At 36.2% G+C, this 26,999-nt stretch overlaps 1 protein-coding gene across 9 annotated transcripts in view; it reads right to left on the bottom strand.

Moving 5' to 3' along the window:
• The window catches only part of SNX29 (sorting nexin 29), a 246,919-nt gene extending 220,736 nt beyond the window's left edge, over positions 1-26,183 (bottom strand). For all 9 annotated transcript variants that reach the window (XR_010374645.1, XM_064461872.1, XM_064461871.1 and 6 more), the window contains exons 1-9: positions 25,942-26,183; positions 20,167-20,231; positions 19,266-19,318; positions 15,640-15,764; positions 10,071-10,251; positions 8,135-8,205; positions 7,029-7,277; positions 4,555-4,924; positions 3,791-3,909 (exon numbers count right to left, since the gene is read on the bottom strand). Coding sequence is in view for 8 of the 9 variants with exons in the window: in XM_064461872.1 (XP_064317942.1) it covers positions 3,791-3,909; positions 4,555-4,924; positions 7,029-7,277; positions 8,135-8,205; positions 10,071-10,251; positions 15,640-15,764; positions 19,266-19,318; positions 20,167-20,231; positions 25,942-25,948 (1,240 nt within the window). In the remaining variant the exon portion in view is untranslated. The remainder of the gene's footprint in view (positions 1-3,790; positions 3,910-4,554; positions 4,925-7,028; positions 7,278-8,134; positions 8,206-10,070; positions 10,252-15,639; positions 15,765-19,265; positions 19,319-20,166; positions 20,232-25,941) is intronic.
• Positions 26,184-26,999: the final 816 nt, after the last annotated feature.

The following is a 26,999-nucleotide window of genomic DNA, read 5'->3' as shown; positions in this document are numbered from 1 at the left end:
TTAGTAAAACTTCTAAACATTTTAAATGCTTTCTCCAAGGTTGGCTTCTGCACATCCAACCCTGAACGTCAGCAGATTTGTAAAGTCCCTTAGGAACACAGCCATCAGTTTAGAAAAAAAATAGCACCACACAATTCCTAAATTATAATTCAGATGTACATTTTACATTGATAACAACGTTGCAAAGCTATGAAGAGACTTCTTACTGAAGTTATTTTTACAAGCCCCAGGCGCTTAACCACCACATGACATCTGATACTCATTACAAATCTGTTTGTGACTTGCAGGAAAAGAATTTGTGGTTAGCCCCCAGTACATGAAACCTTGCAAAGACACCAGTCCTTTATGCATTCCCAACAGAGCACCATGGCTTTTCTCTGGCTCCTTATGCCTATGTACCAAATATCAGGAATCAGACATATGAGGTATTTTTTTAAAAGTATGGATAATATGCATCTGTCCACAGATTCACAACTGTCAGGATCAAAATACACACATCACTGGCCCTGTCATTATCAGATAGAAAGAAACAAAAATCACATTTTATTGATGTTTTCTGCATCTCATTATGTAAGGGTTCCAGAGTTACTATAAAACAATCCTAAAATCATAAGCTAAAATAGTACAGAATTTAAAATGCAGGAATTCTAGAAAAAAAGTTAATAGGAATCAGATTAGGTCAGAATGACTATGGAGGAGAATGTTCATTTTTTAAGCTGTAGAGTTTACTGAACCTCAGTTCCTAAAATGCATACTCCATTTTTTTTTCCAAGCAACTGAATTCCAACTCAGGCTCTCTCATCTCTAGGTACACAGAGATATGATACACCCTGACACATCCCTAAAGCACTGCAACGGACTAGAACTGAAAACATTGACATACAACACTAGATTATGCGGTAATCTATTTCAAATATTATTTATCTGTGTTAAGACCCATAAACCAAAATACCAAAATACTGAGTTATACTATGTATTTTACAAGAGCTCATTAGGTGTGTTTTAGCAAAAATGTTGTCATAATAATAATAAGCTTGCCAGTTACTGGACTGAACTGCCCTCGGAAAAAGCTAACTAACATTCCCGCTGGTATCACACTCATCTAACAAGTGTGACTTCCAAAGTCCTGCAAACAACTGCCTAAGGCAGCTTTCGATCTCATCAAATTGCCATTATGGCTGGGGAAAGGGTGACCATACCCACCATACATCACCCTCCCTAACTGGCTGACATTTGAGTTTTATGATGGGCCTTTTAGTGATGACTGCCTTCAGAGTCTGTCAGTTCAGGACTGTTCAGAAGGGCCCAGTGACAGCATGGAAAGTTGAAATCAGGAAACCAGACAGTTATCGGAAACAGCAACACAGATTCAGCTGATGAAGATTCCTGTCACCAGCCCAGTGTCCTACTGTTCTGGCTTGCATGCTGGACCATAGGGTTTATGACAAAGAGGGGCAGGAGGAGAACTGAAAAATATCTGTATACTGTGCCAGAAGGGATCTGAATGGGCCTGTTGTTGGTCATCTCTAGTAGCCTGAGTATTGTCTTCAAAACAGTTCTGAGATGAAGCAAGATGAAACAAGGGTCTTTGGTATCTCCTTAATAAAATTATGCCCCTGTTACAATTATTATTGTCCTCTCTGGTCATCTGCCTCCAGCACTAAGTCTTGGCTTGGTCTCCTGACTTTTGATTTCAGCTACAAAACCCCGCTCTAGCTCCTGATGCCTTATGACATCTGACTGGCTACTAACTCCCACAGCTCAACCGCAAACTCCCACACCACCCCCTCACACAAACAGGAACATTTACTTGTATTCCAGATTTCAATCTGCTGTAGTCAACAAACACTTATAGATTTATGGACTTTTTCTAACAGTTTCTGTATAAAACACAAGAGAATACTATGCCACAAACTACATTGTTTTCTAAATCCATTCCTTTATAAACTGAAAAATGTGGGAGCACAAGAAAAAAAGAAAATGTACTTTCCATTTTTTTTTGAACCATTGGCATTTCTTAAAAGGTACATGTCTTAAAATACAGCAGAGGGCAGTACAGCATTATTTTATGATTCACATTTTTATCACCGAACTTACAGAACTGAATTACACTTTTTCACAGGCCTTCCATTAACTGTCCATTTAAACTCTTGGCACATACAACACACAAGCAAAAATATGAAATATTTTACAATTAAAACATTTGAATGCCACTGAGGAGTTTTTAAGTGGTCACTGAAATGAGAATACATACCTAAAGTTTTATAAAAGCAATGTTTTATAAACAGCTAGCAAAATATTAACTCAGGCAGGGGGAAGGGGAGAAGGGAGGAGAGGTTAGGGGTGGTGGAAGTTTTTTGTTTGTTTACAGAAAACAAACCCATTCAGATACTGGAAAAGCACAAGGCCTTCTTTTCCATACTTTTGATCATCTTCATTGTCTGCTTCACGATCTTCTCCAAATGTCCACATGATTCTTGAAGTGCAGTACCCCAAACTGCATACAATACTGTAGCTGAGGCCATTACAGAGCCAACTGAGCATAAATTTACAAATGACACTGTCATTTACGCAGGTCCGTATGAAGTGTGCTTTTACTGCAGAAGCACAGCACTGCTAATTCACTATCAGCTTGTGACCCACTATAGCGGGTCTCCTACAGAAAATTACTTGAGGATACTGGTGGATGAAAAATTAGATATGGGTCAGCAATTGGTGCTCACAGCCCAGAAAGCCAATCTTATCCTGGGCTGCACAAAACTAAGCATGGCAAGCAAGCTGAGGGAGATGATTCTCCCTCTCTACTTCACTTTCATGAGATCCCACCTTGAGCACTGTGTCCAGCTCTGGGATCCACAGTACAAGAAAGGCATTGACCTGTTAGAGTAGATCCAGAAGAGGCCACAAAAATGATCAGAGGGCTGGAGCACCTCTCCTATGAAAAAAGGCTGAGAAAGTTGGGGTGGTTCAGCCTGGAGAAGAGAAGCCTCCGGGAGACCTTATCGCAGCCTTCCAACATGTAAAGAGGGCTTCTAAGAAAGATGGAGAGAAGCTTTTTACCATGGTCTGCAGTTACAGGACAAGGGGCAACAGTTTTAAACTGAAAGAGGGTACACTTACATTGGATAACATGGAAGAAATTTTTTTTGCTATGAGGTTAGTGAGACACTAGAACAGGCTGCCCAGAGAAGTGGTGGATACCCCATCACTGGAAGTATTCCAGGTCAGGTTGAATGGGCTTTGAGCAACCTGCCTATGGCAGGGGGGTTGGACTAGATGATCTTTGAAGGTCCCTTCCAAACAAAACCATTCTGTGATTCCCATATCCTTTTCCAAAGAAGTATTTCCTAGCCAATCACTCCTCATCTTGTATGTAAACAGATAACAGCTTCTATTGAACTGCATCCAATATTTGATACTTTCTCCAATCTGTCAAGATTAATTTAAATTCCAATTCTCAAACGTATTTGCAGCTTCTTCCAACTTAGTAATATCTAGAAAACGAATAAGGATACTTTCTATTCAACCACCCTAAACATTAATAAAATACAAGACCACAGCTTAATCCCAACAAAACTGTGTTTATTTTGACATTGATAAATCCTCTTCAATTAAATAACTACTCAAATGAAGAACGCTGATTCAGATCTAGAATAAATTTTAATTGAACCTCCCATCTTAGTTGTGCCGTATCTCCTATACCCTTACAATCCCATTATTTCTTACCATTGGTCCATTTTAGAAATTCTGTTATAAAGTTTGCTAGAATTTGGTAAATTAAAATACCTACCTGTTTGGGAGTAAGAGCCAATGGCACTGACAGGAAATAGAACATCTGAGTCATCATTCAGGACCTGCAGAGGAGTCCAGTTGCATATCTGAGAATTGCATGTGCCTATTTCATGACGCCTAGATTAAAAACAAGCAAACAAAACAACCTAATGTTCACAATGCTTATATTTCTTTCAGAGAAGAAAAACCTTTATTTCAATCTGCCTGCCAATTTCTTGGTTCAGACATACTTAAATTCATTAAAGATCAGACCATTCCAAAGCAGGTGAGCCAAGCATTGCTTGCCTCTTTCTCCAAAGAGATTGCTGTGTCAGAAATAAAGAGGTCATATTAGTATCTAAAATTATTCTTTTTTTTCTCATCTCATCTACTCTGATGATAACAGACTTACTGTTTAAAATACGTGGGTTTACTGTGAAGCCACAATAGAGTTGATATCATACTAAGAACAAGGAAGTTTCAAATAGGACGGAATTAGAGCCTGGCAATATCATGCAACAATTTCAACAACTGAGAACTTCAAGGAGAACAAGTCTAAAATCTTGAAATTTTGGTTTTCAGTGGAAGCAAAACACCATCACCACAATGGTGGTGGTGGCCCAAATGGTTTAAAAAGAAAATAAAAAAAGAAAAGGGGTAAAAAAAGGGGGGGGAGGTGAGGGAGAAAAAACCTATAGTTCAATAGTTACATAAATTTGCCAGTACCCATGGCAGGGACGGAAGCATGAAAAATTCACCACTAACTCCTGCAACATTACTTACTTTTCAGAAGCTTCAGTTTCACCTTCTGTGTCTTTATTCCCTAACATTTTTCCATATAGCTCATCCTCATCTGCATCTTCATCATCAATGCTCTTCACATCTAGTTTCTGGTATTCATACTCTCCATTCATGAACACTGAATTGCTCCTCCACAAACGGTTACTTTCATACCCATTCAAATTTCTGCCCAGAGTGCTTTCAGATGAGGGTAATACAAAAACTGAAGATCTGTCTATACTCTCCTCTGAACTTTCTCCCGCAGTCAGAGTCTTTGTGGAATCCCCCATATTTTGCTCATCTTCCTCTTCATCAAATGAGATAATATTTGTCACTCTCTTCTTCTTTTTCCGATCTTTTTTATATTTCAAATCTAGTAGCAACATAAAGGTTTATATGTTTTAGAAAAGAGAAACAATGTAATACACTTGGTTCTCTTCTTAAAAGAACTCAGGTACTAAACGCATTTAGTAAAGAAAAAAAACACTTAAATCTCCAAGGCATTTCATAATCTTTCTATACACATGAGCTTTTAAATCTTTAACTACTATCTTTATTTTATACGCCTTATATAATTCCAATTCTAGAAGATATTTTGGAGGTGCATTCATAACAGTATTCATTTGGAACAAGAAAAAAAGTTCAACAAACTTACTAAAAAAAAAAAAGTCAATAAAAAGGTAGCCTTCCTGTCCCTTTGTCCCATGGAATACAGCTACTGTATATTACAGAGTATGTCTACACAATAGAGAATACATTAAACATTTCTGGGACGAAAAAACTGAAAAGAACAACCCACAAAATCCACAATTTGCAATCAAATAAAGTTAGTTTTGTCTATATTCTGGAAATTGAGCAGTCTGTTTTCAGAAAAAGAAATTAAACTTGCTCCTTCCCTCAACTAATTAGCTCTTGGTTTAGAAATACACTGAAATCCTCTCTGCTTACATCACATCCATGCTGTGACAGCACTTATTTTTAAATTATTACCTATTCTCACTGATTCTGATGTGCATGAGGCTAAATGATCTTGCAAAGTTGAAGCACTCTAAGAAATACCAGGAATTTACACACCAAGACAACTCACATTGCGACTAAACTGTTTTGTTCAATTCAAGTCAGCCTGTTATGTATCCACAAAACACGTTAACATACTTTTAAGAGTAAGAGGATGTTAAAACCCATTCTGGGTGCCAACAGAATTCCAGCAAAGAACATGGACTTCAAAAAAAAAAAAAAACCATCTGACTTGCTCTAACATTCAACATATAATGGCATTTGAAAAAACACAATTTTTAAAAAATGACATTTTATTGTAAGTTGTACATTACATGTACTATATACACATGTACTGTCCCAGCTGAAACCAGGACAACACATAACATACATTATGTTGTAGAGTTATGTGCAGCATATGGTCGATTATTCTGTTATTTCATCTTGCAAGCCTATTCTACACTAACAATGTTATCCCAAGTCAAGTACCACCTACTATTTTAATCTCATTTAAAGTGCTAAACAGAAGCTTTAACACAAGTTTGTTTTGAAAAACGTGTTTTGAGACAAAGTCTATTTTAAGTGCCAATAAAAATAGATTTTTATCTCAACTTCTATTTCTACCAGATAGCATTCACACATGGGTTTTTTTCCCTCTTCTCATAACCAAAATAATTTAAAGCCTGAACTCAAAACTTGTTCTGTAATTAAAAAAAAACATATAAATTCCAGAATGTTCCTGCAGTTTTGCACCTTTACAAAGCAAAGCATTCTTTCAGCTCAACTTCTGGAAATAAAGAAGATAAAATATTCCTTTGCTATTTTTGGAAGTTAAAAAGTATGATGAATATCACATTTTATTTGATTAATATCAACTGATAAGAGATTAAGATTTTGGGTCTTTGTTAGTAAGTAACATCCTACAAACTGTTTGCAACACTTACACATTTAAAGGTAAAAAGAGCATATAAGTAACTTTTCATTTGTGGTAATTACCTACTTCATATAGGAATTCAGACTGTAAACACGAGCATTGCTTGAAGAAGATTACAAGACAAGATTTTTATCTGATATATAACAACAGATATATGGCAGTGTATTTCTGACTGATAAAGTGCCAAAAGAAAACATAAAAAATGAAAAATCAGTATATCAGAAACAGCAAGGCATAATCTTCTGAATAAGAAACTGAAACTCAGGTCACAAGCAAAGTACTTCATTAATAAGATAGTTTAGCTTCCCTTTCACAGTGTTACAAGAAAGGTGAAATACACATGTATCATCCAATATTCACACACTAGTATTTCTAAAAAGAAATCATACTTTTTATTTCACGCTCAACTGGCTTATGTGTGTAGTGCACTTATTTTTAAGGTTTTTGTTCTGTAATAGTGCATTAAATTTACTTGAAAAAGTTATTTAAACACACATTAATATTTTATAAGCTTCTGAATGACTCTAACATTGCAAAAAATGCTTACCAGCATTTACATTCTTTGAGAGAACAGGAAGTGGGTCAGTGTCTTGATCAGGTTTTATTAGAATGGAGACAGCAGATGATGCAGTTATCTCTCTAAGAAGGCTGCTAACACCCTGAGTGGATTCCTTCAATAATGAGGTTACATTTTGCGTCGATTCCTTTAGCAAATCAGACACTGTGGGTGTGCATTTGCTCTGCCCATTTAAATCCTTATTATCAATGTTGATTGCAAAAAGAATGGAGTTCAGACCTTCAGATAAAAGAAAGGGGAAAAAAAGACCAAAAACACACTATATACTTTAACAAAAGCTAAAGATAGAATGTATAGATTAACAAAACTATGACATGTAAAACATTTTTCCCCCAAAATTTCCCACAGCTCTCTATGCATGAATTCTTATTCTTTCATGTGCCATTCCTTCTTTTTTAGATTATGGTCAAGCTGATGCAATCAGTTCTGAATTCATCTTGATGGCTGTTCAGCTGCGCATTAAATAAGTTGTAAGTACTGTGAACTCGTTTATTTATAACATTTTATTTAAACCCATTTCACTGCAACTTCAATATTTATTGGTTCCTACATTATATTAACAAAACTCCTGTGAACCCTATCTTGCAGAATGAAGCATGTGACCATATAGCTGAGGAATGGGGTGTATAAGGTAATAATACATCAATCGCTTCTGTAGTCAAACTCTAAAACAGTAAATTATCTGTTATGATTCCTTAGTCTTACTCTCCTTCCATGTATTTATCTATAATTTGGGTCTTACAATAAAAGTCTCTCATTGCTCTTTTCTAGTCAGGAATAGTCCAATTTCTTTTCTTTAAATTGCACTAGTTTTTAAAAAACAGTTAGCCTTAACTGATGAAGGGTTAGAAAGTTTATGTGAAAGACACTTGAACGGTAGTAAGGCCAGATCCAGTGTTTTAACAGTTCATCAATTCATAGCATAAATCAGCATAACACCCTGAATGTGCACCTGACACACATTCTCCACATAAGCAAAGAGCACGTTAGAGAAGGTCCTTGCAACCAGAAACAGATGTAACATCCCAAAATGAGATAGTTTTCCAAGAACAGTAGCATTTAAGAGAAGGTCTTACCAGCTGCCATTGTGGGGATCATACTAGAACGTTCTTCATCCATCATAAAAGACCAGTCTTCATAGAAGACACTACAATTTGAAAGAAAAAAAAAGAATATGCGTCCTATATTAACATATATTCCACTTCTAAAAGACACAAAAACCACTGAAAAATAAGTATAAGTACACCAATGGATCAAATTATATGTCACAGTAACTCCCTGAAGCCCTGAAATACATAGAACTGTCTGAACAATTATAAAAAACATGCTAAATAGTGCTTTACCTTCAGTTTTAGGCCTGCATTTTAACGGGAAAAAAGCCACTCAGGGCAAAGAGTTTCACACTACATTAGCAGTCACAATATTTCTCTACCTCTGTTGCTACACTGCATATGTAAGGCTTTAAATAACTGTAGGTGACCATAATTACCAGGCCATTTTATAAAATATTAGAAAGCTCGAACACAAAGAGATCCACTTCATCTTGCGCAACCTGATCTAGTGAAAGATGTACCTGCCCACAGCAGGGGGGTTGGACCAGGCAATCTTTAAAGGCCCCTTCTCACCCAAACCATTATATCATTCTATGACTCGGTGACATGTTTCAATATCCAAAACCACATCAATTACCCAAAACAGTTAAGAGTCAACTAGGAATTTGGATGGAACAGAAGAAAAGTTAACAGGAATTTCACTGTGAACACATGAACGCAGTTGTTCTAAGCCTGGTTCTTGGTAGTAGCAGGATGCTGTATTTTTACTATCAGCATTCAGTTAACTAAACATAAAAGCAGATAGCAAGAAAACCCTCAACCAATATTAAACAATTTTGACAGATTTATTTAGAAGTTTCCAAACCGGATAAGAATTGGGAATGTAAATTGATACTGTAAATCCCATTTGAATTTGGATAACATTTAAATCTTAAATATTCTGAAATAAGCCTTTTTAGAAATATTTCATGTATGATACAGAGAGTGCTGATAATCCTGATAATACTGAGCAAGTATTGCTACAAGCATGAGAGTAATTTGTGACATAGCAATTCAAGTCACTAATTTCCTCACAATAGTTTTCAAAATTTTTTTCCTTTGTTGTTTCATTTGCCTTTATTTGATTTCTTATAAAAATCTGTCTTGCAAGAAAGCTACAGAGGACGGGAACAGACTAAAAATTAAAAGGAAGTGCTAACAAGCTTAGTTCTGGCAATAATCTTACTCAGTACATCCATTAATTGATGTAAATTGAAATAATGCCTTTCTGCTGAATCCACTGGACTTGATCAAGATCAAAGAGTTATTGACAAGGAAGGAAAAAATACCCCAAACTTTCAATAAGAAACGGAGTAGAAGATGTATGAGGAAAAATGTAGGACTCAGTTAAGTGTGAACTTAAGCGCATTTTGCACATCTGAAGCACCTTAGGATTTTAAATCCATAGTAAGTTATTCTCAATATCTGCAAGAGGAAGGTCCACAAACTGGTACAAAAAAACTTCCAGGTGATCTGCAGTAGAAGCTACCTGGAGCTTTTCAATTACAGGATAAGCACCTCCAAAAGGCAACAGGCAATTACCACTGACGAACTGATAAGATCAAGGCTGCAATCATGTACTATTTTAATGGAATAAGAATGACACCTCAAAGCACGGTGTCCAGGGAGTTAGGAAAGAAGATGGAAATGAAGATGAGGATAGACGAACATATTCTCACGTGCTAAAATAAAGCCAGTTTCAGGTCACACGTTGATATAGAGACACGCAACCAACTTACTGGCTGCCAAAATTTCAAAAATTAACAAAATGAAAGCACGAGGTTAAGTGGCTTCACTAGCATAGCAATTAATATGGTGTATTATTACAGCTGTGTTTTTTGGTTGGTTGGTTGTTTTTCTTAATCTAAGTACTTCATTTGTCAATACATTCCCTGCATTACAAAGATATCAAACACAGTACCTGAGCCGATTTTTATCTGCAAGCAGCATATGAACATATCTTTCCAGGGAATGTTCATTTAACGCACAGCGCAACCAAGCCCGGCCTCTACCAATATCTGTAGTAATTGTCTTCAGAGAGTAAAAGCGCTGCAGTTCATGTTTATTCAGAACTTCTTTCACATAGTACCAAAACACTGGCTCTGGAATAAAAATTAAATAAATAAAATTAAAAAAAACCACACCAAAAACCAGTACACTCATATATGAATGCATTTACGTGCAATTTTATAAAACAAGCAGGTAATGGTATATAACCTTGAAAAAAAGGTAATCATTTACCATTTTCATGTAACTGTCCAGTTAAATAGGTCATTTATTTCTACAGAACTCAGGCTATTTGAGCACTTAGAACTTTTCACTTCATTGAAAAAGACAAACACACATTAAAGGATTCTAGCTTACATTTTTAAACAGAATTCACATTTAAAAGCTTATTCGAGCTAGTATGTCATCCACAGCACAGGTCCCCATGTTCAGCTGGGAATACATTATGCAAAGTGGGCTTTTGATCATAATCTCAACATAGGCAGCATAAAGCAGATGTTCATTAGAACTCTATCTTATTGCTGATTGTGAAGTATTAGAAGCTAGGTCTAAAGGAATGGGTAGCTCCAGAATTTGCAGCCATGCAAATGACCAATTCATGTTACTTTAAAAAACAGAAGTGTTACATTTAAAAGGCAACAATACCCCTTCCCACTAAAATACTCCCCTTTTCCTGTCCCAAAATAGCGATAAAAAGGGTTTTTTTTGCAGTTGCCTCAAATTTCTCAATTGGAGGTAACCAAGATCTACATCAGTAATTCTAAATGTACAATAAAACACCTAGTATTTTACATATTCCTGTTCCTTAACTAAACAAGAACGTATATTTTAAGGACATATTTATTACAATTCACCTCTTACCATTTTCTCTGGGTGAAAACAACAACCAAACATCAGATAATTCACCTCTAAGACTTGAATCATTACTATATGGATAGTTTGGCAATCATTAGTCATTAATGTCATATCAAATACATACTGCTTAAAAGTATCTTAAAATATAACATTAACAATAATGTTCATGTGACTTTCATTTGTTATACATATAATTGCTCAAATAACTAAAATGGTTTGAAAGCTGTTAACCCATACAGTTAGTAACACATTAAGAGACTGAATTTAAAGCAAACAGGATTTTTTAGAAGAAAAAAAATCTGAGAAACCTAAGCATTACAAAAAATTTTAAAACACATCAATCTCTCAGCAAAGATGTGCAAGTACTCCTTTTGACAGTTTAATGAATGTCTTTGCTCAACTTTTTTTTAAGTTAATGCAAAAGGGACAATAATTCTATTGTACAAGTGAATGGTACACTATCACCTCTAATATTATGCGGGCTTTTGATCATAATCTCAACATAGGCAGCATAAAGCAGATGTTTGAAGACAGGCAAAAATATTCCTCAAAGACACAGAAAAAAAATTCACGAGAGAAAAACAGATCAATTCTGCCACTCCTTGCTTATCACTTTTCAAAGTCCTTTTTAATGTAGTAAGAGTTTAAGAAAAGGCCATTCATGACACTTCTCTTTCTCTCTGCTGAATACAGAGCATGCAGTCAGATTTTGAGTAGGTTTTCAGTACAGCTTATGACTTCTTCTGGTGAAATATGTTCATTTGAGGCTATGGGGTTTTTATTAATCTCTGCTGAAAGCCAAATAGAGAATTAGATTAGCAAAGTTTATAATACAATTTTAGAAACCTAAACACATAAGAAGCAGGTTAGATTCACGAAATTAAAGTTTTGCCAAATAGGTCTGACAGCTATGCAACAACCACCCAGAGCTCTTCTAAAGTAGAAAAATGTGCAAAACAGGAACCATTGAAATGACAATGTAGGATGCAAAACTAAAGATACACTTTGCTGAGCTAGGACCTCATAGGCATATTAACATGCAAACAATACAGAAGTCCACTGACCATATAAGAGCATTCAAATATATGTCCTCCTTTGGCTTCAATTTATTTGTTCTGCATTTCAAAAATAAAACACGTGTATGTAAAACAAAAGGCATTCTTTAAAATGCCAGATTTGTATCAAGATGATAGTGATTTAATGATTTCACTGTTTCTTGTGACCAATAAAATAAATTCTTCTGTTGCTAAAGCTCAAAACAATACTAAAGTAGGAAGTGAAAATATGACAGGAATAGAGAAAATAAGCAGATTTCCCCTTCTGCTGAGAGTGAAACTTAGTGTTTCCTGGCATTCTGATAATTAGAGATATCAAGGGTTTTAAAAAGCTTCAAAATTTGGGTTACCAGCAGTTTTTAATTAAAATCTATGCAATGTAAATAAAGAGCATTCCATACTCTAAGTCCCTCCATAGCATACTTTATAAAAACAGTAGTGTAGGTGGCATTTTCATATGACTTAATTCTATTCTTTGAGAGTGGCATTAAATGAAAATCCAAGTCCTACTGTTGATATTATTTTTCATAGCAAATAATCCAATACTTCTTACTTCTGAATAATATTATTTTAATTTCAGTAAAATACAGTTTGTACAATTTCACTGTAGGCAGAAGAGACACTAACGTTACCCAATTCACCCACATACTCATCACTTTGTGAAAACAGTTTATTTAATATCACAGTTCCTAAAACTGCAATACCACCAATCATTAATGAGCACAAACAGCAGTCACGTCAAGCTGAGAGCATAGAGATCAGCCTGAAGCCAGGTTCAGTGCCTTCTTATGAAAAAAAAAAAAACCAAAAAACAAACTCTTTACACTGTGCAGCCATTATATTTTCCTTATATCCACATTGAATATAAGGAAAAACTCTTTCATCCTGAGGACAGTCAGGTGTTGGAACACATTTGACCAAAGAGGTTGTGCAGTCTGTGAAGATTTTCAAGTCCCAGATAGATAAATCCCTGAGCAACCTCATTTAACCTTGCAGATGATCTTTGTAGGACTGCAGACCTCCTGAGGACCCTTCCAACTTTAATTAGCCTATGATCCTCTGATTGAGTGCAGAAAAAATTATGTACTATTACTGCTATTACTAACAGAAGGGTTTCAGCAAGTCTGGAACCTCTTATAAAACAGTAGAAAGAGCAGCAATGGAAGAGCTGATCTACTTAGAATCTTGCAGCAACATTGCCCTAATAATTTTTAGTGAACACTGCATCAGCTACAGTATTCTCACATAACCTTAATGGAGTTAAATGAAAAGACCCTCATATTGTTCCAAACTAAAGACATAATACAGTTTAATTGTTTGCTTTTTTTTTAAGATTGCTTAATGTAAGATTAAAGGAGCTGCATATGCCTGTAATGACCATGCCATCAATTGATACTAAATGACACTGATGTTAGGAATTTGTGTACTTGAATATATTTTTTTAAAATTAAAATATTTTAAATAGGATTTTTAATTGGAATAATATGGAATTTTTATTTTTAAATTTTATTTTCATTTTAGAAAAACAAAGTAAACCACTGTAGCTCTTAGATGCAAAATGATGCTACACTGTTTACAGCTGTTTGAAAGTACTGTTTGTCATGAAGTGTCTGTAAATTAAAAAACAAAAACTACTGAACAGTTTTATTTTTCAATTGTCAAAGACTGAATGTATAGCCTAGACAGCAATATTCCACGACGTTAAAGAAAAAGATGACACCTGTGATTATGTTAGACAGAAAGGAATATAAATCTTACCAGGCTCATTTACCTGAAAGTGATAAAAATATGGAAGCATTTTGCAACTGCTTTCAGGAGAAAAAAAAAAAAAAAAACCGAAACAAAACAAAACAACACTGTAATTCACAAAAATAAATGCAGTGGAAGCCAGTAATTTCAATTTTTTTAAAAAATAAAGCTTCTCCTCTTAGTCACTGCACTGCATTCAATTTGCTGCAGAATAGCCACAGTTTTATTCTTGAACTTGCATACATTGCTTAAGCTTCTTAAGGAGTAAATACAATGTTTTCTTCCTTCTTCCATTCCCCAACCATAGATAACTTTCTTGACTTTCTTCTCTTCCTCCCCATCATCTCACTGACAAGCCCCCAAATAAGACACACATACACAAGAACATACAGTTAAATCGTTACTAAGTTCCCAAGTATCAGAGATGCACCTTTGTACATCTGACCACTAAAAGACGGGACCACAAATTTCACACACCCTTGGTATTAATAACAGAAAAGAGATAAATCATAAGAATTATATGTCATGTCTTCGAATTTAAAGACACACTATTTGCATAAATCAGAAAGAGCATTACAGGGGAGAACATTCTCTGCACCAAAGCATAAGACTCTCAATTGCAAGTTGGGGGGATAAAAAGCAGATAACCAAACCACTATCCATTAAAGACATGGAAACTACCCAAAGGCTGAAGGAGACCACAGAGTATCTAATCCCTCATTACGAACACATAAAAGGGAGGAAAAAAGCATACAGAAGAGTCGAAAAATCTGTAAAGATTGTGGGAACAGCTGCATTTCTTTTCCACTTTGCACAGCCGCAGTGTTAAGTCTTGCCCATTACTAAGTAAAAGAGGCAAATGGCATAGCTATTTTAGCTCCCCAAAAAAGCTAAGTCTGGAGGCTCTAACCCATCAGCAGGAAAGTCAGCACACAAGACCCAGCATTTCACCCTATCATCAAGAAACAAGCCTGTTGTTAACAGCGATTTAAAAACACCATTATATCAAACTACACATTTTGTGTTAATGTAATATCCATTACATGCGGTTATCTGGTGTAACTGGAAGTTATGGCTGGACATCAAAATGTATTAACAATTCTAGTACCACTGAATATGTTTTAAAAACAAAACTAAACCCCAAAACCCCACTAGGTGTTACGTGTTACACTTGACAGTTTCAAAAGCCAAAAAGAAATTTCTTTACATTATGTGTACCCTCTTTAAGAAAAAAAGATACTGTATGTCAAACCTCACAACAAAACTGATGAAGATTAACACCTTCATATACTTCTGATAAAAAAATCAAGGGAAACTTCAAGGTGAAGAGAAGGCAACAAAAATAAAAATTTTCTTTAAATGTGGAGAAAGTAATAAAAAACTCAACCAATATAAGTAATATAAGTTTTGTTTTTAAAATCACATCAATTCTTAGAAGTTAAACATATCTGATGCTATAGAATACGGCACTTAAAGAACAGAGTAAGACAAGGTTAAGAATGAAAATGTTGTAGTAAAAAACTTAACAGCACAACTGCACAACGTTTATCCCTACCAGAATTCTGAAGAAATTTGCCAATGATACTATTCATGATGGAATTATAAGAAATGCAGATTTCCAAACACCAAAATTTCTACAGAGACTTGGTATGAAATTTAAACTAGCTTAAGAAAGCAATAGCCGTTTTCACTATTTAATGACCATTAAGAGTGCTACCAACAATCTGCAGCTTAGTGCATTGTTTAAAACTTCCTTTAGAAATTTTATCACCTGCTTGCACTTATCAACTATTTAAAATACAATAGTTATGATTAACGAATTACCTGTTTCAGTTTTACTAGAGAAACCTGCTGCCTGTTTGATCGCTGCTGCTGTTAATGCTAATCCTCGGCTCCTCCTCAGACCATGCTGTAACACAGCTTCAAACTGAGCACACAAACAAGTGACTCTGCAACAGAATATTTCAAGAAATCGTGTGAAAATAACAATCAGCTATTTTCTATAAAGCAGGTTTATTCCAGATCTCTGAACAGAGAATGTAAATGTCAACCATTATCTTACATCTAATGAAAAACCCCTTGCATGCAGTAATCTCATTATGTGCAAACAGTATAATCTACTTAGACCGAAAGTCTCATTGTGACTGTCCAAAGCTGGGGGACAAATAACATTCAGAAGAACTGACAATCAATTTGAGAAATCATCCTCACCTGCTATAGTGGTTGTAATTCATGTTATTTCAGCTTCAGATTACCTACTTTTCATGTAATGAAATATATACTTCATATATTTCATAAATATACTTTGTACTACACAGAATATTTTCAGAAAATCATTCATTGCATAACTTCATATAAAATTAATAGACAATTTTGTTGATTTGCATTACTGCACTACAATTCAAGCCTAGGAAAACAATTAAACATACATTTTGATGTCCTTCAGAAATCCTAGGCATAGGAAAATAATAAAGATTTTTCTGGAGATGTGTTGAATCTTCCTGATTTTTTTTTTAAACATAATCCAGTTAGTGAATCAATTTTCACACAGGTAGAAATATTGTAAAACCAGCAAAGTTTTAAAATTCAGCCTGCCAAAGAAAGGATTATTATTATAACCTACAAGGAATAGTAAGGCTTGAGGTATAACAGACACAAAATCAATCTGTTTGTTTGAAATCTGATTTTCTCTAAGTTTTATTTTTGCCATTAAATAAACAATAGTTAAAACTTAAGTTTTGAGAAAGTTGCCACCTGCCTGCCAAAGCTGATTACTAAAAGGAAGGACAGATACTTTAACTAAATTCAAGCAAATAAGTAAAAGCAGTTGCCAAAGTGGCTCAGGGCTCTGCCCCAGTGCTCCAGAAGTAGACAGTTCTATTCAGGGTCACAAAAAAGTGCAAGATCTCTGGAGAAGCACTGACAGAAAAGGATGTATATTAACCAGAATTACCCTGGACAAAAGACTTTTTAACACATAATGCTTTCCAGTACATCTTTGCTAGGAAAACTTTATTAGTAAAGCAGAACATAATTCAAACAATATTCAAGATTATTGTGGAGCAGCTGCAATCAATTTTTGCCAAAAACACTGCTGCTGTTAAAAATGAAAATTCCATCAGATGCATGACACCCCCCCAGCCCCCCCACCCCCCGGAAAAAAAAAGAAATCTACCTGACTTTTTCCACTCAGAAAAAGCGGAACGGAAACTAGGTTCTGTGAAAGAGCTCATATTATCAAAAATCTATGTGCACTGAGAATCAAAGCAGGAAAACTGTGCAGCATTTTACAGGAAAATTTAGCCACTAGTAAAACAAAATCAAATTTTAAAAAAAATCAGGTATTCTACAATGCCCAATATAAATGATGTATTTACTAGATGTTAAATAAACAAATACAGAAAAACATGGAGAAGTCTAATGTACATAGACATAGCAGAACTCTGAACAATTATAATCTCAAAGACAAAAAAACACTGGGAGAACAAAACTTGGAGAAGTCATGGATTTCAATCTAAATTCTTGGATTATCCTAATTTTCAAAATTATCTCACAACACTTAACATAGTAACAACCTCAAACACCACGGAATTTAGGGGGGGAAAAAAAAAATCTATTAATGTAATTTCCACTTCCTTTTTAATCGTGAAACTGCCTAGCTATAATCCATTATTCAGCATGTCTACTGAATTCCAAGGAAAATATTTGTCAGTAAAATTTGGCCAGCATGATATCTTTGGAATCCTAACTGTCACTGTTTTTCAGAAGACAAATACTAAAGGTCATCATTCAAATTATTAAACAACTGCAGCAAAGCAGTTGTTTGAGCAAACTGAGCAAGAAAGCAAGAGTTTTAGATCCAGAGAACTTGCTCTACATAGGAGATACTTCATTCTAGCTGAGTTTACACAATCAAAGGCAAACATCATCAATACCTTGTCTCGCATAAACTAAACAGTAAGGATTAAATAACTGCCTCTAGCTGATGCTTCTGTGCCAACAGCTATAGCTGCACAGCCAGTCCAACTGCGAAGTGCTTCAGCCCCACCATCCCTGCATCCCATCTGCAACTTCTTGCTTCCTCCCTCACACCAGCTTCTGTCCAGTGAACCGTGTGCTGAACAGACACTGTACTGAACTGTTTCCATCATGCTAGTCAACAGAACGCTTCTAAATCTATTTCCCCAGAACAGTGGAGGCTGAAATAGTCAAGGACAGGACAACAGTAGTAGCCAAAAGCCAGACAGGCTTAAGCTGCCATGGAGTAGCATTAGCCTGGAGTTTCACGCACAGGTAATGCACAGGAGCTGCTTTACAAGCTGCTCCTGAAAAGAGATGGGTTTGCCCTCTCATCCCTTCTCATCCTCTTCTCCACTTCCCATTGCTTCTAGCTGCATGATCTTCCCCTCCTTGTGGCATCTCTAGCATTCACCAGATATTTTACTGATTTACCTCACTAAAATCGCAGAAAGGTATCCTTTTGCATTATTTCTTCTTTTATTAAATTAATTCAGACAAGACTGGACAATCACCAGACATTACTCAAAAAGGAGGTGGAAGGGAATAGTACTGAAGTCAGTAGTACTGAAGTCAGGAGGTAAATGAGCCCTCCCCACCCCTTCAGTAGCAAGGAATTGTTATGTTGGCTTTTCACCCTTAGACATGTTCTTAAAGACTGAATTGGGTGGGGATTGGAGAGGATTTTATGCATCATTTATAAATGGTCAACAGATAATTAACTTCTTCCCAAAAGGCAGAGTCAAACTGCAAGGATGTAAGAAAAAGGACAACAAACAACTGCATTTAACCCTGGTGTTTCATTTATCTGATTTATTTATTCAATACGACAGATTCTGAGAAAGACTCAATAGGATACAAAAAGCATTGCAATTTCTGTCCACCAGTCATCTTAAAAGCCTTAGAAGCCAATATGCCATATCCAACAACAAATGTAATTAATAGGAATTAAATGGCATTTTTTTGACTTACATTAATAAAAAGGAACAACTTCAAATACAGAAAAAGAAGAAAAGCAGGTTTAAAACATGTCAGGAATAAGAAAAAAGAAGAATGAAATTTTTCTTAATGACTGTGTTAAACATACTTGACACTGAAGTCTCAAGCTTCACAAAACACAGGTGTGTTGGTAATAAATATGTATTCATTTTAAAAGAGGTCTTAGGGAAGATAAATTCTCCTAATCTCATGTTCTGACCTCAGAAATCATACAGAATTCATACAGAATTGTAACTTCATACAGAAGAGCACTCTTTGTTAAGCTGTCAGATTTGTAACAAGATGAACAATTCAGAGTCCCATGTCAGTGTTCGCATAAACAAAGGGAACTGGGTTGTTTTTTTTAAAGTGTCAAGTATTTTGTGCCATATGTTTTATGTCATTATAATACATAGCATAAGCATGTTAAAAGTTAAAAGTTAAGACTATCTTACCTGCTATCAGAGTCTGAAGCAATTTCTTTTCTTCCTCCAAACCGTATTTGACACTGCAATACACAGATTTTAAGAAATTTTTGTTACACTACCGAACTCAATATTCTGAAATATTTTAATATAAGAAATAAAGTCATAACAAAAAAGGAAGCAGTTCAAAATAAAGCATTGGCATATACAGCCTGCAACCAAGAAATGCTTTACAGCATCACATTCCACTAACAGGCTACCCCTGCAGTTCAAATATATTTTTGCTAGCCAGAACAACACACCTGCAGGTCCTTCAATAAATTTAAAACTGAGTAAAAATTACTACTTTTGAGTTTTAAGTGTACACCCACAAAAACAAACACTGCTCCTATTCAGCTCAGTGCTACAACTACAGAGTAAACATTCTTTATAAATACCATTGCCTCACTTTGAGGCATTCCTTTGCCTCCCAAGCTCTCCTAAATTGAATCGTCTGTTAAATTCTACTTGCGGAACTTTATGTTGATGCAAGATACATACTTACATAAATAAATCCCATCTTTACCTGTATTTTAACCATTCACTAAAACCCTAGTGTCAGGAAAAAAAGCTGCTACTGTAAAATGTTAAACAATTCAGCCTTTGCAGTACACTACAATTAGTTCAGTCATATATGTATTACAAATATATTCTATATTGTTATATATACATATATAAAAATAGTACTAATATAATCTGTCAAGAACAAGAATTTTAAACAAATACTGCATAAGAGTTGTTTGCTAACAGACACAAAAACTCAGTAGTACTCTTTGAAAGATAAGTTTTCTTCTTAGTCTGGTAAAGAGGAGAAAAAAGGGCAAAGACAGTTCCTGCTAGTGCTGACAACTCAGAGTCAGCATACTGTAGAAATACATATCAGATTTCTCACCTGTTTAACTGCATCCAGTAGCCGTTCAAGAAGAAACTGTCTTTTAGTGTCATTGTTCTGTGAACCTGAAATTCAACAAAATAATACCATTTTAAAATATATAGGTTTTTAAGTAAAGTATATTCAGGCCAACACCAGGGCCCTGAAAACTATCTTCCCATGCCAATTATTCCATTAAATTTATTAATGTATTTCCTCTAAGCAAAATTATACAGTATAAGTCTGTGTTTTGAGGTTTCAAGTAGCCTTTCTCTAATATGCAGGTATACTGTTTGAAATATCATCTGGAGTCTTACTAAGATTTTGGTTTTATGATGTAAATATAGTATAATTGTGTACAATCAGCATACCTTGCCCCTAGCTTTTAGCACAGCCACCTGTGGGGCCATATTGCAAACCTGGAACTGACCTAGTTTAAGATTATTTTTTGTTGTTGTTGTTCAATGGACTAGGTATATGACAGAGCTCACACTGCAACCCCATACATGTTCATACTGGGACTACCAGGGTAGTATATTATCATGGCACAAGAAAAGAATGGAAAATGAGAAAGAGACAGCAGGAATACCTCCTTACTGTCAAACAACCTTACTGCAGAGTTTTAAGTCAGGTGAACAGAAAGCAGTTGTTACAATATATCCCTTAAAATTTAACTATCAGCATCATTATTCCTGATTAACACCCATAAAATATAGTTTGTTACTATACAAGCAACTGCACGAGACAATCTTTAACTTCTCGATCATTCCAACAACAAATAGCATAATACTTCGCTTGTTGGAATATGCTTCATAAACTCCAGTGAATATGTGTAAAATTATTGTTTAACTAACTTATATCACCTGTAGCATTTCTTGATTCTGAGCTTAAGTTCAAAATAATCTTCAAAAACGTCTGTGACATCTCCAGAATTAAATGCATTCTATTCTTTTCCTCTCAATGAACACACAACTAATATATTCATAGACTGAAAGTCTATTATCAAAACTCTGCATGAGCAAGTTCCTGCAGATGCTGAAAATCAAACACCACACAATAAATCCTCTAGTAAATAGAGAAGACAAAGGTACGTGTCTCTTCCTCTTGCTGTCCAACACTGTGAGGTCCCAATCCCACAATTTCCTATCTTCAAAATCCCATTCAAAGTAGTTGGCTCCTAAACCAGCAGGAGGGGACATAATTTGTCCTACTGAAATTATTCTCCCTTTTTTCATCTTAAATACAGGATTAGGAGAAGAAAAAACCCACAGTAAGTCTACAATGCACAATGCCAGAATAAAGAAAACAATAGGAAAAAGTGCAAATGTAGCTGCTAGCTAACTAAGCTTCACAATGCTTATTTAGCTGATTACAGTGGGTTTTCAATAAGTTATACTTCTGATTTTGAACTCTGACTGTGCAGACATGTGATGTATGAGGTTTGGTTCTGTTAGTCAAATACTCCAATGCGTGCAAACTCATGTGAAGATGCAATGTTCAATGCCAGTAAAGGACTCTAGAAACAAACCCCATGCCAAGCAGGTTTTAACTTCCAAACAACTACGGCAGTTATGCCTTGGGAAGATAAGGTTAAATTCAAATAATCCCTACTACTCCACTTTGTGCTCCTTCAGAGATTACAATTTTATTAAATTATATTCAGTGTTCTTACCATGCATGAATTCCCAAAAACAGAGGCACATGCCTATACATTTAAATGCCTTAAAATAAATAGCATAACTGTAAAATAAGGAAAACAAATCCCAACCATTAGTACAACTCCTCATGCACAGCAACACTGAATGTAGACAAACCTGCAAATTTTCTCTACTGTTTCAAAACTGATGACTTCTACAGTCTTATGCTATCCACATACCTGTGAGAATAGGCATAATGCAACATTTCTCTTCATATTAACAGTTTGAGACTACTTCAGAACAAATGCAGTAATTAATAATTTCGCAATCTGAAAAAAAATCTATCAAATTAAAATACTAAGTATGTAGGTTAAGTTTGTCTTCCAAGTGCAATACATGTTAGTTTTCAAATGCACATCCCTCTGGCATCTTTGTATCTATTTGGTAACACAGAAATGGTTTGCAACTAGATACCAGACCATAAACAATATAAAAGAAATGCACAAATACAGAAAACCTACAAATTATCACTATGTTAACTGATGTTCTAAAAGTCTAAAACATGTGATATTAAACAGCTTTGAATTTACACAGATTGAGCATAGCTAATGTGTATTTTGTCTTTATTTTACTTGCAAATTTGTACTAATAACAATTATGACTACATGTGATGACAACCAGTAATTTCCATAAGCAGGTCAGATCACCTTCACCATTAACAGGGCCATGAGGCCACAAAATGTTTATACAGAGGGCTGGCCAAGGTTTCAGCTCAATGCATGTCTTCGGAATTCTTCTATTGCTGTGCTTAACATAGACATTTTGCAGGTAGAGGAAAAAGAATATTCACAAAGTCTAATACTTTTTAAAATTGAAAGATTAAGTTGTGTGGTTTCTTGCAAGCAGATGATATATTTTTTTGTAATAAGCCTAGAAAATGTAGTACTATTTAGCAATGGTTTTGTTTCAAGTAGATGGATGGCAAAAATAAATCTTTACCAGCTCTAAGATTTTGCTCTTTTACAGTCTTAATTTTCTAAAGTAAGTCTTTAAAAAAAAAAAAGGCATATTTTCAGACAAGAATGCCAATTAAGTGTGATCAACTCTAGTTGATTTAAAGACCAACAGTGTATTACAAACAGACCAAAATAACCTTCTACTGATTCAGAATAGTGGTAAAAGCTGCAGTGACACACATACAAACACAAAATATAGAATGCATGAAAACAGCATTACTCAGAAAAAAGGCTATATTTAGACTATTGCAATAAAAAAGGAAGTTCATACACGAGTCTAAAAATAATTCTGAAAACATAAGGTTGCAAAAACTAAGAAACTTAGAGACTCCTGCTGTCATCATCTACTCTCTAAAAAAGGGTTAAAAATAGGCTCAGGTACTGCACCTGCCTCTGTGAGCCCTGTCATTTTTTTTTCTTCAGGGTCATGTTTTCCTATTTTTAAAACAAACTTCTCTCCATACCCTGACAGAAATACCCACACCTACCACAGAAAAAAACTGACAATATAAGTAAAGAAAAACAGGGGTTTCATCCAATTTTTTATAGGCACAGCTCCCTTCAGCATCACATGTATATACGTTAAAGAAATAAATCTCACATTGCTCTTACATATTTCTTGAAGTCTTGTATGCAAAATTTCAGACTGCAATTCATTTTGCCTACTCTAGTACAGGTTCTGAGGGTACAAGTGTAAGATAAACATAGACCTAATTTAAATACTACTCTGTAACTACATTATGATGATTCCACTGCCTCATCCTGAGATAGTTGCATTTTTACATCTTTTTTGAAACTGTCATTAAACAAGTGACAACACCCCTAACTCTTGACAAGTATACAAATCTATTATCCTTGTGCTACTTTCCTTTAAAGTTTAGCTTATTCAACACTGTCCAATAAAATATGAGCATGTAATTAGTAAGTAGCATTAGTAATATTTAAGTAATGTTCAGATCAACAGGAAGTTACCTTCACATCCACTAGAAATACACTGTAGCTAAAAAAAATATGTTAAAAAAAATTATAGTCATTAGGGAAAGAGGATCTTCTATCTATATTTTAGGAACAGATCTTTTACTTTTAAGGGCTAAAATTGGGCAGGAAAATAAGTGTAGACAGTGCTGTTACAGCCACTAAGAAAAGAACATGGTTAAATTTTATGATGCTATTATTTTGGCTATCATCTCCTTTATCTGAAACAAGCCTGATAATGATACACATTTCTCTGTCCTGATCTGTTCCACTTACATTATTCTGGAAAAATATTGTACAGTATTGTATAACAGTAATGTTTGGCAAAGTGCAGAATTAGTGTTCCTTCCATTATCTTGCTGTCTAATCGAAAATGTTGGAAAAGTCATAAAGATCTTGGCAAGGGCTATACGTGGGTATGTTAGCCATGCAATTGAACTACTAGGCTTAATGTTACCTTAGGCATTATTATTTTAAGTAATTAAATGTTTTCTCTCCTCATAAACCTGTATCTCCTGTTAAAAACAAACAAAAAAATAATAAAGGTATTAAAAATAACTATACAATGAGGCTTTATGCCACCAGAGGTGTCCCCTTGCCTTTTGAGTCACAGAATTCAAACACAGCTCCCAGAGATGAGTCTCCTAGGAAGGTATAAGCTCTGATTGGCACAAATCTGCACAAGGCTAGTCCCAGCCTGAATTCATCATTGAAGGGCTGAGGTTTTCCATACAAAAATGCTGACTCTTAAAAACTTCAGAATTAGGATTTAGTATATATCCTGTCAAGATCTGAAGCATTTGAGAAACTTTCCTTTTCCATGGTTTGAAAGATTTGACTGTTACTTGCATTTTTCACAATGCTGATTAATTTTTCCCCACAATAACTTTTTTTCCCCTCATCTCTTCTTCAATACAAATCTTGTTTTCTTTTTACCATAAAGGTGAGAACAAAACAGAGAAAAATGCAACTGAAGTGTTTTCGTTTTCATTTTTTGTTTCTTTTTCAGAAATGAGTGCTATCCATAACACAGGTAGCATTTAGTCACTCCAGTTAACTCTTCAATTTTTTTCTTACTATCTTTGGCAACGGATCTCACCATGTATTAAATCAGAGTGGAAGAAAAACATACCATCTAATTTTCAGGTGCAGAGAGTTGTCCACAACTTCCATTACTAAAGTTGTATTAGCAGACCCGTGAAAGCATTTACTAAAGCACCTCCCTTCTTAAAAAAAAAAAAAAAAAAAAAAAAACAACCAAACAAAAACCAAACCCTTGCCAGTGTGTTTTAAGACATACTAAGTGCCACTTATCCTTACATTCGCTGGCAAAATCTATCAAAATTTCTTCCTTCTTCCTACCAAGTAACTTTCCACACTGGCCTGTTTGAGTGGCTATGCTTCCTCCAGTCCTAAAGTTTATGGTCCCAATTCACATACAAAGCTTTTAAATATTTCCCCTCACAAACACCTCAAAAACCTCAGGATTTACCACCCTCACACACACTGCTTCGGTGTAACACGGAGGTCAGAAACAAACATATACACAACCAACACATCCTTGTCTGGACTGAGTTAGGGAAACAGCAATGATACACCCTAAATACCAGAAAGGACCACTTTTTCCACTAGCATGCTTCTCACCTTTCCCACCAACTTCATGTCAGTAATTCGGGTTTTGGGCTTTTTTTAATTATTATTTTCTCTTGGTCATTTATTTTCTCGGGAATACTTCCCGTGGTTTTGCACAGTTGAGGCAATGGACATCCCCAAGACCAGCACCACTTGTGCTCTGACCCAGTGTCACGCTCAAGTGCGGACTTGAGGATTTAAAACGAGGTAAAACACCGCTCCTGGGGGACTTTGGGAGCCAAAATGAGGAGTGAGGCGTGGTGATGCAGGCAAGGACTGACCCCTGCCCCGCACTGTGGGGCCACAGAGGCCAAAGTCTCCTGTGCCACGCCACGCCACGCCACATCCCCACCGGGGGAAGTGAGGGGGGTAAAGGGGCCGCGGCCCGCGGGGGACAGGGCCACGCCTGAGCAAGGCGGCAGAGGGGAGGGGACCCCTGGGCAACCTCTGCCCGAGCCAGCCCCGGCAGTACCCTGGCGGCTCCCCCCGAACGCGCCCTGGTAGCGGAGAGAACCCTGCTGGAGCCCCCCACTCACCATTCATGGCGGCTGCGAGCCTCGCACCCTCCGTCCACCAGACCCACTCCCTCCTCCCACACGGCCCGGAGACGGGCCGGCCAGCACAGGCGTTCCGCCCCGGAACTCCGGCCCGCCGCCCCGGAAGGTAAACACGACTCTGTGCCGGGGCGGCAGCACTGGTGTGCGGCGGAGGAGAGCGGCTCTGCCGCGCAGCGTGAGTCCGAGCGGGCCGCGCTCGGCCGCCTTCCCTCACGGGCGCGAGCTGCAGCCGTCGCCTGCCGCTGGTGGGGAAAAGGCGCGAAGCTGCTGGTCCCCTTCGGCCGGGCGGCTCTGGCCCTACCCCGCTCCTCCGTCTAGCAGCAAACCTTACTGCGTCAGTAAGGCGGCGTGCTCAGCCCCGGCGGGAAGCCCTGTGGCCATCCCGCCTCACGGACAGCCGAACGGTTTACCCCGTGCAGTAATTCTGCGGGGAAGTGAAGATACGCCGCGCAGACGAAAGATGAGGAAAAATTTAGATAAAATTTTCTGTGCTGTCACAGGTGCTATGCAAGGTAAAAGTGCTGAAAGGTTCACGTACAGAACCTTACGGTTAAGGTACAGATATTGTGAAACCTCTAATATAAAAAAACGGCAAAGTAATGAGGTAATTTGCTTAAATGTTGTAGACTGAAGGCATTGTCTTCCTGATTTGTATTTCTACACTGTTTCAGCACAGTCCTGTGTATTTGTCATATAACTGCTCCATGCTGGGCAAAGCAACGGAATATTATTTTTTTTGTTAAGAGATGCTAGATAAAGTAATAATAAAAAATTTAATAACTCTGTTGGCTTATTTCAGAGTTTTTGGCAATGTGTAGCCAGACCTACACAGCTAACTCCTAACTGGCCCAAACTTTGTTGTCAGCCACCTAAAGATGCTGTAATAGTGATCATTCATAGATTTTGTGCAATAATTTACTAGCCTTAAAAGATTTTTAATGCAACATTCATGCAAGAACCTGAAATAGAAAGTTATATACAAATAAAAAAGATTGTTGCACTTGGCCTAATATTAGGAAAATAACAATGCTTGGGAG

Source organism: Phalacrocorax carbo, chromosome 10, assembly GCF_963921805.1.
Source record: "Phalacrocorax carbo chromosome 10, bPhaCar2.1, whole genome shotgun sequence".
In the NCBI taxonomy this organism is placed as follows: domain Eukaryota; kingdom Metazoa; phylum Chordata; class Aves; order Suliformes; family Phalacrocoracidae; genus Phalacrocorax; species Phalacrocorax carbo.
Note: the sequence above shows the minus strand (reverse complement) of the source record. Positions and strands in the feature narration are given on the sequence as shown.